Genomic DNA, 15,294 nt, shown 5'->3' with positions numbered 1-15,294 from the left:
TTTCAAAAGTAAAAAGAAAATTGAATTTTCAAAATGTAGAAATTTCTAAACTATTTTATAGAAAATATTTGCCGTTAATCTCAAAATATCAGGGGGTTTTTTTCTTGAGAAATTTCCTCGTCTTTTCTTGAAAATTTGTGAAATTTTTTTTGAGGAAATGTACTTCTCTTTTTTTTGTCCTAACATGCTGCTGTAGTTTTGTCTTTTTTCAAATGCACAAAAATATTTGCACTAGGAGCTAGAGAAAAAGTACTTGTTAAGATTTTGTGTTTTTGCAGTGTGAATTCAAGGTTCAGGTCAAAAACGTCCGTTTAAAGTTTCACTTTCCGTTTCTAGCAGCGCAAATTAATAATTCCAGGGCCAAGAATGAGATTCGAAGTTACAAAAGTACCTAGATTAACAATCCGTGTTGCGTCGTCTGCAATGTTTTTGTACCTGGAGTTGAGGTGATCCTGACAACCTCTGACCTCCGCTGAAGACGGATGACCTCCGTCCAGCAGCTGCTGAACGATCTCATTGACGTCCAGGATCCGTCCCATCAGGCTGTTCATCTCCTGATCCAGGCTTTCAAACCTAAATCGCAGAGAAGGGTGGATTTGGGAACAGAAAGCATTCTGTGTTTCTCTGTCGGGTCCTCGGAGTTCCCCCTCACCTGTGCGCCACCACTTCCACGTCCTCCAGCTTCTCCGGGATCTCCATCTTCTCCAGCCACTGCTCCTTCTCGTCGATCCAGAGCTCGCAGGCGTTCACCTCGCTGAACATGCGGTACACGGCGAGTGCGTCGTGGAGCCACTGCTGTCTGAGAACGGCGACCTCTGCGACCTCCGTGTACAGCTGCTCCACCTCACCCAAACGCACCTGAACCTCCTGCAGACAGGTGAGTAAACAAAGTCACACCACATGCTTACAAAGATTAAAAATATATAGTTAAAGTTTCAGTTTATAACTTTTATAAATCATATTTCTTTTACGTTTGTTGAAATTGTCACCATGTCATGATAGAATGAGACAAAGCTCTTCTGCCTTCTCCCAGAGCTAATTGGAAACAACCAATCAGAGCCAGGGGGCGGGTCATAGCGCTGTCAATCACCCGCCATCTGGTGCTACAATGCAACTAGGATAGCCTGTTGTGAATGCTAATTCTAGTTAGCATCCCCACCAATGACAGCAGGTAAATGGTTTTCCTGTAAGTTGTTTCTCTGCCATTAGCACACTTAGAAACTCATACATTAGGGTTAGGGTTAGGGTAATTCCTTAAGCGCCTCATGTTGCTAATTTGCATCAAACCTGGACACTGCAAATGAATCAATATGTAAGTAGAAGGTACATACTGCAGCTTTAACAGGTTTAGCCTCCATAACTCACCTCCTGCTCTCTGTACTGCAGAGACAGCACCACCATGTGTTTGCGCAGAGCAACTACATGTAACCTGTGTTTATCGATGGCCTCTGTCACGCCCTTGTGCTTCTTTAGCAGCGACTGAGTGGAGTATTCGTCGTGGCCAAAGTCCTCGCTGGAGACCAGGCGGTAGGCGTCCTGCAGCCACGCCGCCACGTCATCCGTCTCCGTGGAGAACTGGAAGAAGTTGAGCGCCTCCTGCAGGTGGCCGAGATGCTGCGCCGCCTGGTCCTCCAGCTTCTTCCACTCGTCTTTCACCTCCATGATGCGCTCCTGGATCCCCGCCGTGCCAAAGCTCTTTTCGCTCAGAATCTGTTTCCCCCGCTTTATGGTGTTCTGGAAAAATAGATTTTAGAAGGAGGTGAAGAAAAAACACAAACAAACTGAGCAACACTGGTTGAAACGGACAAAAATTATCAAAAATAATTTAACTTTAATTTAAATTAATTAGTTATATAGATTTTAATGCGTTACATTCATATGCATTTTTTGTTTTTACATATAAAAGATCTGATCTGGAACCTTTTTTCAGTACAGCCATGAATCTAATGCACATTCGAAAACAACAATGGAGGACAAAGCTGCTTCGTATGGAAGCCTTTAACTGTCAGAAGTTAGAAATAAATTCAGGAGTAGTAACTCAATTTAACAAGGAAGTTCCTCCATATAGTGACTAATTTCAAATCTCGTTATGACAAAATTTTTTGTTAAATCAGGAAAACCTGCTAGTTACAAGATGCAAAACTCGTTAAAATGAGAAAATTTGACAAATTTACTATTTTTTTGTTAAAATGACAACTTTATTGTTACAACGAGATGTAAAGCTGGAAAGTGTGTCGCTATGGAGACACAAATTTTATTTCTCGTTATAACGACTAACTTATTGAATCGGGGGGAAAAAATTCAGGTTTTTGCGAAATGCGAAGGAGAAAGTTTGCCGTTATAACGACAAAATTTATTGTTGCAATGAGCTTTTTACAGGTTTTTTATGAGATACAAATTTCATTCCGAGATTTTTTTTAATCCTGTGAAAACAAGAAAGTTTTCTTGTTAAAACAATATAACAAATGTTATTTTCTTTTGCCTGATTTTGTCACTTATTGTTACTGACATGAATTATTGTCATTTTGATGTAATTTTTAGTTATTAAATGATTTATAACTTTATCAGTTACTCAATACTTGAATAGACTTTTTATAAAAATACTTTTTTACTGTTATGAGCAATTTCTTGCTACTTTTTACTTTTCAGTAAAGTACTGATACTCTTACTTGAGTAATGTTTTGGGTATTCTGCCCTCATCTACTGTAATCTATATATTCAATCATTTAGCAGCAAAAAGAGTTTTTGAACTGAAAATGTTGCTTATTTTGTTGATACGGTTTGGTTAAAATGTGGTTAATTGCTCATAGATCAGGACTTCGGAGTCCATTTTAAAGGTTGCAGGTTAAAAACACACCTGCAGCAGCGAGCGGTGCGCCAGCAGCTCCCCGGCCAGAGTCTTGTGTTTCTGTAGCAACCTCAGCACGCTGCTCAGGTCCTTCCCAAAGCCCTGAGACGCCAGGATGGAGCTTTTCTCCCGGATCCAGGCCTCCGACTCCTCCAGCTCCTAACAGGGAGACCAAAACAACGGGTTAAAAACAAAAACAACCGGTCTGTTCTTGAAAAACTAGAGTTTGTAATTAAGAAAAGATAATGGGATTTCTGCACATTGGAGTAAAAATATAAACATATGCTGCCGTCTTGCTTTATTTTCAGACATTGTCTCCTGATTTGTCCTGAAAGAAGTCTGAAGCACTCCCATGACCCGACACACCTGGAAAAACGCCCACAGCTGCCTCGACTCCTCCAGCTCCGCGCGGCGTTTAGCGGCTAGCTGTTTCAGTTCCTCCACACAGGAAGAGACGTGGTTCACACGGTTACAGATCACCTGCGGGTCGCACGGCTGGTAGCCTGGGAGGCAAAAGCAATCGACTCACAAACCCGGAGTAAAACTGGTGAAAATTACGCACAATGTGTTCCAGAAAGCCATCTAAATTAATGCTAAGCTAATGCTAAGCTAGGCTGATATTAACTGACAATAAAAATTGAGGATTTTCTTTGTAGTTCATCAACAAAAAAATTTAAGAGAAATTGGTTGCAACCAATGCAATACTATTGTGGTTTTTCCACCAAAATGGTTCCAGTTCATTAAAAACAGAAAGTTCCTCATTAAAACAGGAAATAAAGTTACGCTTTATTTCGTCTAGATGACGTTTAAAAAATCCCAAAAGGTGTGGCTCCGAAGACTTAAGTCAGAAATGTGAGAAAGAAGACAGAATTCTGGAAAAAAAAAATAAAAACTTATTTTAAATTTGGAATTCAGAGGGAAAAAATAATTCTGCGATCAAGTTGGAATTCTGAAAAAAAACTCAAATAAAAATGAATATTACCTAAAGAGAATTTGGAAAACTGACAGAAATAAAAAAGAATTCAGAATTTTTTTTCTCCGAATTCTGACTTTGATCTTAGAATTCTGGGGAAAAAAATAAAGAATTATTTTTTTTACTTAGTCTCCCTAATCCTTTTCTGTAACTAATTAACTTTAGAGAACATTCAGTGTTTTGTTTTTTTGACTGTAAATAAAGTAGAAATTTCTGAGTTTTGGTCTCATTCAGATCAACATTTACCTCTGAGACTTCGGCTCATTGTGTCACTGAGAACTATTATCTCTATAACGGATCAAAGAATCTGATTTTTGCCCTGCAGGTTGTCAGTGGGGCGTTTTTTACCCTCGATGGTGGTGAATTTGAGCGCCGCAGCGTTGAGCGTCTCGACTCTCTCCGCCTGAACGGAAATGTCAGCTTCCTGCAGGCTGTGCTTCTGCAGCAGGTCGTCCACTTCCAGGAGATGCTTCCCGAAGTCCTTCGACAGCAGCAGAGCCTGGCAGCATGAAAAGAGAGATTCATTTATTCACATTTTAAACTAAACATTTTACAAGAAACATAAAAAGCATCAAACTCTGATTCTCTCACGGAAAGTGATCAATTTTTAATTTTCTGAGTAAATTTCAAATAAAATCGTCACATTCATATTTCTGCTTTGCTAAGTTTTTGCAAAACCCGTTTTTTCTTCAGATATAAAACGAATCAATTTTATTTGTAGAGCACATTGCAGCAACAATGCAGTTCAAAGAGCCTTACATCATAAAAATAAAGAAAGAAATGCAGAACAAGACTAAATAACTCTTCTGAAAACTGACAAGCTGTCATAGACGCTTATGACAATTACGGAGCTAAGTTGGGGCCATAAAGTTTGTTCTAAAGAAAAGATTTTAAACTGGAAAAAAATGTGAATCTGAAAAGTAGTTTTGAACATCAGTCTCATTTTTTAAAGTTTTGAATAAAGTTTATAGTCATGATTTAGCTCTGCACTATTCAGTTGTGCATAAACACTGTAAAAACACAAAATATTACCAAGTATTTTTGTCTAAGCTCGAGTGGAAATATTTTAGCACACTTGAAATAATACAAAACTGACTTCTAAGGAACTTTTCAGCAAGAAATAGGAGTTTTGTTTTCATAATATTAATGAAAAAGTTTTACTTCCACAGGCAGATTATTTCATTTATAGCAAAACATTTTCCCCTTATAATAAATGAAATTATCTTCCAGTGGAAGTAGAAATTTTTCATCAATATTCTCATCCAGCCTTGTGCTCATTGTAGTTATATGGAAGAATATTGCTGTCACATAAAAAAAAATGCATGTTCGAACACTTATCACGTTGTTATTATTATATTGTGTAAATGTGATAATTTCATCCAGAAGGGGGCGGTAGAGCGCTTTTAATGCATGCATAATGCAGGCCAGAACAAGTTTCACATCTAATGTGTTCTTGTATTAGTTTTGACCTTGACGACCATTCTTATTAAAATGTAATTTTCCATACTGAGTTTTCTGAATATTTTGTACATCTGTTTGCAAATTTCAGAGAATTTAATTTGTATTTTTTTCTGTTTGATTATGTTTTACTTTTTAAGACCCAAAATGTATTTGTGAAAGGCGCTAAGCATTTTAAAATTTACTTTAGCTGTTAGGGGAGACCATAGATTACAAACTAAAACTTTAGCTTAAAAATGTAATAAAATAAAATAAAAAAGTTTGCTACATTTGAGTATTTTTTGCCAGGAATTGTTGCAACATTGATTGTAAAAAATTATTCCACAGTGTAAAATTATTTACCCGCTGGAAGAATGTTCATGATTTAAAATTAAAATCTTTAAAAAATTTAAAATTTGAGTGATTTTCATATCTGGGCCAGTAAATTTGGGCCAGTATCGATATCTGATGTTAATATTGCTGTCATGGCCGACATTATATTTATTTCACTACAGTTTCGACAGATTTGGGAAAAAAACAACCAGAAAAAATAAAAATAAATATTGGTTGATTCTATCGGCCCAGTTTTATTTATCGGACCAATACCGATATGTGAAAAAGTGAATCATGTCGGCCGATACCGATGTTTGTACCGATGTATCGTGGATTCCTAAAAAGCACCGCTAATAATAATAATAATGATGATGATGTCTGTTTCCTGCCTGTGTGTCCTCCATCCAGTCGATCATGTAGACCATGTCCTGAAAGGTTTTCTGCATAGCCAGGTTCTTCTCCAGCCGGGTCCGCCTGCCGGCCACCAGCTCCTTCAGCAGGCTCCACTGGCCCAGGATGTTCTCTTTGCAGGCCAGGATGCGCCGGATGTCGTAGTATCCCTCCTTCTCCATCTCCGAGGAGAGCTCCATCACCACGCCGATGCGCTCCTCGTACGAGGCGATGTCCGCCTCGATGGCCTCGTGCTTCTTCATCGCCGCCTCCACGGCCGGCAGATCGTAGCCGAAGTTATCCTGCGGGAGCAAATACAAAAGTAATAATTAGGGTATTTTCACCATGTTACTCATTCATTTAGAAATGACACTAAATATTTAGTTTGTGGCCAAATATTTGGCTTCAACTAAATAATTAGCTTGCTAATTAAAGAAACATTTAGTTACCTAGCTACATATTTCGTTCGAGTCTAAATATTTAACTTGCTAAATAAGTATTTAACTCAAAGTTGGTAAAAAAAAAACATTTAGAAAAAAATATTTTTTCTAGATACTAAAAAAAATCTAAATAAATAAGTATTTAACTCCAAACTAAATATCTAGTGTAAAAACAAAAAAAATTATCTCTAAGCTACAAATTTAGTATAGAGCTAAACAGCTGTCTTGTCAACTACATTTTCATTTTGTTGCTAAATTTTTAACTTCAAACTAAATCCTTGCTAGCTAAAAATTTAGTTTGGAGCTAAATGTGGTTGTAAACTAAATATTTTACTTGTTAATTAAATATTTAGTTTGAAACCGAGTCATTTATAAAAGAATTAATAACATGATGAAAATATGACAAAATAAAACAAGCCCCATTTTTATTCTCTTATGAAAAACTAAATAATCCAAATTATTGCTGCTAATTTATCTTTACAAACGGTTCCTCATAAAGTTAGCTAACAGATGCTTCTTTTGCTTTCAGGAGGTGAAGGATGCATGAAATTACAGGAAGTTCATTTTTCCTACCTGCGACACGAGTCTCTGGTTCTCGTTGAGCCAGGCTTGCCTCATGGTCGTCTTGTGATCGAAGCGTTGAGCTAGCAACTCCAGCTTCTCCTGACGAATCAGCTCCTTACGCAGAGCCACGCCCCTCTCATGCTCCGCCTTCTCCAAGCGCTCCCAGGCCTGCACGAAAAACGGCAAAAGACAACAAAGTTAAATAACTAGGAAAAAACTACGATGGTCTGTTATCCCACTGTAGATTTTTTTAAGAAGGAAATTTCCACCAAAAAACTCTTGGAAACTTAAATTTCTGAGAAACAAAAGTCAGAAATTTGCAAGAAAAAAAATCTAATTTTGAGATTCATCTGAGAAATTTTCTAGAAAAGACATGGAATTTTCAAAAAATTTCCAAAAGACGAAAATTTCCAGGTTCTCCTTGAATTTTTGACATTTCAAATTGTGAAATTTCCACGTTTTTTCAACAAATATTTTGAGATTGAACTCTGGATTTCTGAGAGTTTTTACAACAAATTTCTGACTTTTCAGAATTTCAAGCAAATTTTTGACATTCTGACATTTCCAAGCTTTCTGGAACATTTCTAAAATTTAACTCAGAATTTTTGAGTTTTGTAACTCAAAAATGTGTTCTAGAAAATTTCAGAGATTAATCTGAATGTTCTGTTTTTGTTTAGAGCAAATTGTGAAACTGAAAAAATGACCAATTTTTTCCTGCAAATTTTTGACTTCCAAGATTTCTCTTAAAAATTAATGCCAAAATTCAAGTGTCTTTCCTAAAAAAAAGTTAAATTCTGAGTTTCTGGTGGAAACATACTCTTCCTTTTTTATTTTTCTGTCTACAGTGATAGCAGAAATATGACTGTATATATGCATTTTCTTTCTAAAACAGAAACATGGAGTAATTTTAGGAAGAGGTTTAAACCTTGTTGATGTCTGAGATGAGCTTCCCGTCTTGAGGCACGTAGGGTTTCTGGTTATTGGCTCTGAGTTTGCTTTGGATGGTGAACAGAAGGACCTCAAGGTTTCCTTTCTCCTGAAACCTGGACAAAAATAAATAAATTTAACCTCTGTTATCCCCTCATTTGACAAGATTTCCCTGTTTGTTTGTTTTTTAGCATTTTTTCACCACTTAAAGCAAAAAATAAAGTCACAGGATCTTAACCAAGGAAACTCTTAATCTGGTTTGTTTCTGCACTTTTTGTGTTGAGAAATAGAGAAATGCTAACAGTTAGCAACTAGCTGCTGTGGTAGTAGCTAACTGTAGAACCAGGGGAACAAAATGTGGTTTCATACTTGATGGGTTTCTCTATAGTGCAGTAGGTTGTGAAGGCCTGCAGCTGCTGCTGGACTCCAGTCAGTGAGTTGGCGAATTTCTGGTTGCTGATGATGGCGATGGTTTTCTCGATCCACTCCAGCAGGTCCGACGCCAGAGCGTCGTAGCGGTTGATGATCGTTTTTGTCTCGATGCAGTTATCCAACACCTGAGAGAGAGAAATAAAAAATATATAAACAGTAAAAACAAAAACCCGACAAAATATGGACACATTTTCTTCTCTCTTTGCTTTTTTTCCCCTCCGTATTTTAATGTGTGGAATCAGTAAAATAGTGTAGGAATCAGAATAAATGTATTTATATTACATATTAGAATTTAATAAATAACTTTTTGACTCATATTTTCCCACTGGTGTTTGCTAGACTAAAACTTAGAAAGAAAAGCAAAACAAAAACAGTTCAGACAAAAACGGTGGCAAATATTAGAGAGCAAAAAATAATAATTACTAAATATAAAAAAAACATTTTTAAAAATAAATAGAAATAAATGCTTTTTATGCCCTAGGTGCTACTTTTACTTATTTTTTAACTTTGAAAGTTTCTGAATATTTTAACTAATTTTTTCCATTTACAAATAATTTTATGTTTTTATATAAACTGTTCCTGCTTCCCAATTTATTTCAATTTGATAAACAGCGGAAAAATATTTTTATGATATATATTTTTAAGATACTTATGATTGTTGTATAAACAAATTCAAGATCTGGAAAAGTGGGATGGAAAAAAATAAACGCTAATGATACCCTTCATGCTAACATTAGCATGATAGCTAAAATAAGCATTTTGCTAACTTGTTATTCATTAATTATGTTTATCATACTGTTTAGAGTAAGTCAATGTAAGTCAACATGCTAGTGATAGCTCACATGCTACCAACAGCATTTAAGCTAACCTTAGCATTTTGCCTAGCTTTAGCTTATACACTTAATTTTGGCTAACAGTGACTTACAGTGGACTGGTCACTGTGAGTGAACCTGCTCTTGATTACTCACATCCTACTGGTAGTGTCAACATGCTTGTCATTCTGTGTGCTAGCAATAGCCCTCATGCTAATGACAGTCTACTGCTAAAATAAGCATTTTAGCTAATTTTTTATATATTAGCCATATTTAACATACTGAACGGAGTAAGTCAATACAAGTCCACATGCTAGTGATAGCATTGAAGCTAACCTTAGCATTGTTGCTAATTTTCATCATCAGATGATCATCATCTGGATTCCAACCAACTTTGGAAGGGCCCATTTAAATTTCTTCCAAAAATCTTCTAGTTAGTTACTCATGGCACTTTGTAAAATAAAATTTAAAAAATCAAAAACATTCCAACTTGAACTTTCTTGCATCGCCTCTGGCTTTGACAGCATTATATCTGTGATGTCGGTGAGTAAAAGGTGCATCTGTTACCTTGCCAACCCTCTTCCCCTCCACAATAAGAGCCTTCATCTTGGAGAAGTAATGGTAGTAGGAGACCACGTACGTAATGATGGACTTTTCATCTGGATTCTCCGTGTTCACATCTGGAGGAAAGAAAACAAAACAAAGCTCAGGCCAATGGAGGACCAACCCACCACTTTTCCTCACTTTCTTCTTCTACTATTTAATTTGAATTATCTCCTGTTGTATCAACTGCTAACGTTATTAGCCTTTTACTTTCATGAACATAGAAAATGTTCCTGGTTTAGTTCTCCAGACGGTCATGGAAGATGGTGGCTCATACTGAGCCCAGGTTCTGGTTCTGGTTCTGGTTCTGCTGGCGGTTTCTTCCTGTTGAAGGGGAGTTTTTCCTCTCCACTGTTGCCACGTGCATGCTTTTTTCCTCAGAATTATAACTTTTTAATCAGAAATTTAGTCAGAATTCTGAGGAAAAAAGTCAAAACTCTAAAATTAAAATAATTTTTAAAAAAAGTTTTCAATTTAAAATTGTTTATTGTGTCTAGTTTTTAAACATTATTTTTGTGTTTTTTACAGATTACAGATAACTTTTTTAAAAATTACTATTTGTTCTTGTTTATGGTTGGGTGGTGTCTTTAAGTTTTTAGTTTCTGTTGAGAAACTTAATTTTGTTTCACTGTATGTCTAGTAGATATTGAAGAATTTGAATTCATTTGACATTTTTAATTTGAATTTGAACGATGAATTGATAATAAAGTCAACTGACTTTGCTGCTGTGCATTGAATGCTCCCACAGGCAGCTGGATTTGGACTGTGGCTAATTTATTTCCACCATCAGCTGCGTCTTTATTTGGCTTGAAGTTTTTCCTGGTGGATAATGAAGTTAATTGTTAAAACGTTTGACAAAAAAAACAAACTATACTTAGTTTTGCATGTATTTGAGCTTTAAAACAATGCTGTATTTGTTGTACCGAACCAAAAGAGCAGCATTAAAACTAAGAATTTTCCATGAAACTGTATTTAATGCATCTTCCTCACCCTCGGGGTCCAGGAGTTTGGTGAGACCCAGGTGGTGCTCGGCGACGTTGAAGGCTTGCTGCAGGTTGTGCGTCGCATTGGAGCGCGTCAGCTTGTGGAACTCTATCAGGTCCGGTCTGCCGGGCGGAAACACACACACTCTCATGGAAAAAATTAATTTTAGCGCACCAGAAACTAACATCTGTGTCACATCTGTGGTGAAAACCCGGCCCAGGCTGAGCAGCTGCTACCTGTGTCTGTGTATGAGGGCGTTGAAGGCCAGGCCGTCTCTCCAGCAGGTGGTGAAGTTCTGAATGTTTACCTCTGGGTACCTGCAGCAGAAATTAAAAATTTGTCAAATCAAAAGGTTCGCCACGGAGAAGGAGACTAGATTTAAAAGTAAAGTCGTGAAATCTTTGTTTAAAGGTGACTTATTGGGCTTAGTTGAACAGGTTAGATCAATATTAATTAAATTATTTTGCACAAAATTATTCTTAGGTAATGAGATTTTATTCTGCTCAGTTCTGCCTATTTTGAGCTTCGTTAGGGCCTCTGTCACTTTAAATCCAAACAACCTGCTCCTGACTAAAATTATACAACCATACATCTTTGAAAAGCATTAGTAGTGTCTCCTGCACAACCAACAAGAATCCAGTCATTTCTGAATGATAAGTCAACAACAAAACATTATTGAACTGCACAAAGCAGTAAAACCAGCTCACCAAGTGTGCTGGAATTCAGCTTGGGTTGCTAGATAACAGGCCTGGGGTTTCCTAGGTAACGGTGATGACGGAAGGTTTTTGAAACGGCTCATTTTACAGACACCAAAAAACAGTTTGGTGGGGGTTTTAAGCAATTGGGCTGTTTTTAGAAGCAGTTGTATGGAAGACAATTAGGGCCACTGGAAAAAAAAGAAATTCTGACTTTTTTAACAGAATTATGACTTGATTTCAGAAAATTGAAGTCAGAATTCTGAGAAAAAAAATAAAGAAACGAGAAGAAAGTCAGAATTTTGGGGAAAAAAGTCAGAATTCTGAGGGGGAACAAGTCAAAATTCAGAGAAAAAAGAATTGTGAAAGAAAAGGTAGATCTGAGAAAAAAAAAGTCTATTTTTCAGTGGCACTAATTTTCTTCCATACAGTTGAGACCCAAATGTCTGTTATTAAACCTGCAGGATGTGAGTCTTGGGTAATGGGTCCCCTTTAAATCTTAAGCGGATCTGGGTCCTGATGCTGCTCACCCTGCGGTCTTCATCTGGCACCACAGCAGCAGCGCGTCCTTGGCGGAGCGGGTCTCTCTGTTGTCCGCTGTGTTTATTTTGATCACCTGGATCTGAGCAGGAACACAGCAAGGCACAAGATCAGAGTTTTTCTGACACATTCTCCACCAATAATCAGTCATAAAGTCTGAATAGTTTGCTTACATGATCTTAAATCACTAACAACTGAACAGTAATGTGTTTTTTAACCAGTTAGTTTGTGAAGCTTTTCGATTTTAGGGTTAGCGCCTAAAAGGTTTGATTGTTAAAAACAAGAAATATGTACATAAAACTTAATAATAACAAACACAGCTCAGATAAACAGAATATAATCACTAAATCTTACCAAATATTTTTGTCTGGTTTTTAGCTCAAATTGCAATAAGACAAAAAATTACTGAGAAGTAACTACAGCAAAATTGTTTTATGTCAATAATTATTCATTTATCACATAGAAAATGTCGTTATGACAAAAAAATATATATCTGCCAGTCTAGTTAGTACTTTTTAAATAAATATTTAAGAATTATTGACTTAAACAAGCTTCTTTATTTTTGTCTTATTTTTAGAGTACTAAGAAATTTGCACTATAAACTAAACAAAAATACTTGGTAAGGTTTTGTGTTTTTTGCAGTGATTAAAAAGTTTAGTGTTTTTTATCCCTTATTTCAGAAGGTTAAACTCTTAGATTCATTGCACACGCATATTTCTTGTGATTTTAATAATTAGATTATGAAAAACCCAAAATTTAGCGTTTCAGAAAATTAAAAATATTACATAAGATTAATAAACAAAATGTTATTTTAAATTAAATGTTGGATTCTGCTAAGTACAGCTCCACATAACATGTAAGTGACACAAATCGGATTTTTGGGTGAAAAAAATCCAAATCGGATCCTTCAAAGCTGCAGTCATCCGACTTTTCCTACCAGTTCTTCCTTCCACTCAACTTTCTATGAATATGCCGTTAAAACAAGATTCTAACATAATTCTGGCTGGAAAAAATACAGAAAAAAATGGAGAAGACATGTAAGGGCACCTTCTTTTTCTTGAAAGATTTAGATGGATATATGAAAAATTGATGCTTTTTATTAGCTTGTAAATAAGAGAAAATCCATAATAAGGCAAAACCTTTGACAACAGATTATCATTTTTAAAAAGCAGCCTGCATCATCAATCCGAAAGTGAATAAGAAATGTCAATTTAAAGCAAAATAATTAAAATTGTGACTTATTATTTTTCATAGAGATTCAATGCAAACTGTTTCCTTAAGCTATTAGAAGCAGATTTTTTATAAAGCCTGCTCTGCCAGTGACAGTGACATGATACAAGGTAATTGGGGACATGACACCCTACAACCAGCTGCTGTGGAGACACAAACCCACTCTCACATTAGAGGACAAGTAAACAAAGATAAATAGGTCATGGAAAGTAGATGAACATAAAAGAGATAATAGGAAAAAAACATAAACACTTGTTTGATTTACATGTTGAGAGCTTTCCTGAATATTTTGGATCATAAACCCAATTTAATCTATTCTTCTAATATCATTAAACAGACTTTTAGAATCTGACTCACTTTCTACAACAACTTGCTGTTTGCTAAACAAAGCAGATGTTTGCATTAAGCCTTTATAATCGCTTTACCTCTGAATTTATTGCAAATAACAACACTGTGTCATTATTTGTAGTTCTGTAAGTATGTTAGCGTTACCTCTTCCCTCTCTGTCTGTCTGTCTGTCTGTCTGTCTGTCTCGCCCTGTTTCTGCCTGTGTGCAGTCACTGCAGTGCTTTGGCCCTGTCTGCTGACCTGGCAAAGCAAACTCTCTCTTTCACCTCAGAGGCAGGAGGGAAAGGAGAAAAGATGAGATGAGGGGGAAAAGTGCAGCATGAAAAGCCACATGAGCGGCTGAGAGCTGGTCTTTCTTTTGTTGTTTATAGGAAAATGTCACATTCTTTTGTGCCAAAATATGTATTTAATGTAAATAACACAGGGATACTTACTAGAGATGTAATGATAGCTAGCTAGATCTATCTAGTTTTTGATTGCTAGATCTGGTTTTTTGCCAGCTAGATGTATTTTATATTGATAGCATAATCTATCCATCAATCCACAGAATTATAACATATATAAATGTTAAAATACTCTCATTAAAAAAACATTAAAAGCATTGAATTATTGACTCTAAAATACCTCACGTTTATCTGTTAAAGGTTTTGCTACCAATGCAGATAATATTACAACCAGAAAAGGTTTCAGGAAGATAACACAACCAAGGTTAACTGAAAAATGTCAAGAAAGGGTTTCAAATAATATGTGAACATCCCTTAGACTTGTACAACTACCAAACCTCTTAGTTAGGATGATCAATTTAATTATTTATGCTGTATAAATATTTGATTTAGCATTGAACTAGTCTCCCAAAATAATGATCTTTTTATTTTTTTCTCTTTTTTAAATTTATTTACATTGGACAGTTTCTGGTTTTCCAAGTGTCCAGCATGTCTGTCTCATTTCTCATCAGAACCAAACTTTTTGGCATTAAAGGAGCACAAATTCAAAGGTTTCCTTCCTGAAGAGTTGGATCTATTTTTCACAAATCTTTCTGAATCAGCCCACCTACATCATTCATCTCTTTCTCAGTCCCCTGGGCTACAGAGGTAACACATATTATTAACACAATAATTCTCTTAGATGTGCAAGTAGCCTCTCCGAGCGTGACACTGCTGCGTCCCCAGAGATGGTCCGTTCTCTGTGAAATCTACAGAACGGGACGAATATTGCTAAGCAAGCACTGTGCAGTAAAGCAACGCTGTAGCAGTGAGGCAAATTTAAGGGAAGCTGGAGGCTTTTTGTACTTACTCACCAGAAGGCGGCTGCTGCAGTAGCTCTGGGCTCCTGAGTGACATTCAGGCTGAACCAAACATGGCCGTCACTGTCGCACAAACACGACGCAGCAGCCGTGATCGCTTTCCCCAAACTGAGACGCTCAGAACGCACCACAATTAATAATGCTACTGCTGATTATATACCAGAGTCAGACATCTGATCAATTATCCTGAAGGCAAAAGAACTGAGCATCTAAAAAAACCAGAAAGGCTATTTATTTATTGCACAACTATTCATGTACTTGCAAAAACATAAGGTAACTATTTTAATTATTTAAGTTAAATAGAGCCACATAGTGCCACTTTATAGCATAATCAAGTAAATATTAAGTTCAGTTGCTATAAAAATGCCTTAAATATCAAACATGATTTAAAATAAATTTTACTTCCTTACTTAACGCCTTGAAATTGGGCTTGTG

The 15,294-nt window shown here is 36.3% G+C and overlaps 1 protein-coding gene across 5 annotated transcripts in view; it reads right to left on the bottom strand.

Annotated features, from left to right (window-relative positions):
* sptbn4b (spectrin, beta, non-erythrocytic 4b) overlaps positions 1–15,294 on the bottom strand; it is an 86,392-nt gene that overhangs the window by 53,415 nt on the left and 17,683 nt on the right. For all 5 annotated transcript variants that reach the window (XR_004342870.1, XM_032590909.1, XM_032590910.1 and 2 more), the window contains exons 5-18: positions 11,969–12,060; positions 10,980–11,060; positions 10,750–10,865; positions 9,724–9,836; positions 8,282–8,469; positions 7,911–8,028; positions 6,995–7,153; positions 5,981–6,283; positions 4,170–4,320; positions 3,215–3,351; positions 2,858–3,007; positions 1,366–1,734; positions 653–867; positions 436–573 (exon numbers count right to left, since the gene is read on the bottom strand). Coding sequence is in view for 4 of the 5 variants with exons in the window: in XM_032590909.1 (XP_032446800.1) it covers positions 436–573; positions 653–867; positions 1,366–1,734; positions 2,858–3,007; positions 3,215–3,351; positions 4,170–4,320; positions 5,981–6,283; positions 6,995–7,153; positions 7,911–8,028; positions 8,282–8,469; positions 9,724–9,836; positions 10,750–10,865; positions 10,980–11,060; positions 11,969–12,060 (2,330 nt within the window). In the remaining variant the exon portion in view is untranslated. The remainder of the gene's footprint in view (positions 1–435; positions 574–652; positions 868–1,365; positions 1,735–2,857; positions 3,008–3,214; positions 3,352–4,169; positions 4,321–5,980; positions 6,284–6,994; positions 7,154–7,910; positions 8,029–8,281; positions 8,470–9,723; positions 9,837–10,749; positions 10,866–10,979; positions 11,061–11,968; positions 12,061–15,294) is intronic.

This window comes from Xiphophorus hellerii, chromosome 18, assembly GCF_003331165.1.
Source record: "Xiphophorus hellerii strain 12219 chromosome 18, Xiphophorus_hellerii-4.1, whole genome shotgun sequence".
Lineage (NCBI taxonomy): Eukaryota > Metazoa > Chordata > Actinopteri > Cyprinodontiformes > Poeciliidae > Xiphophorus > Xiphophorus hellerii.
This window is presented reverse-complemented; position numbering and strand designations above follow the sequence as displayed.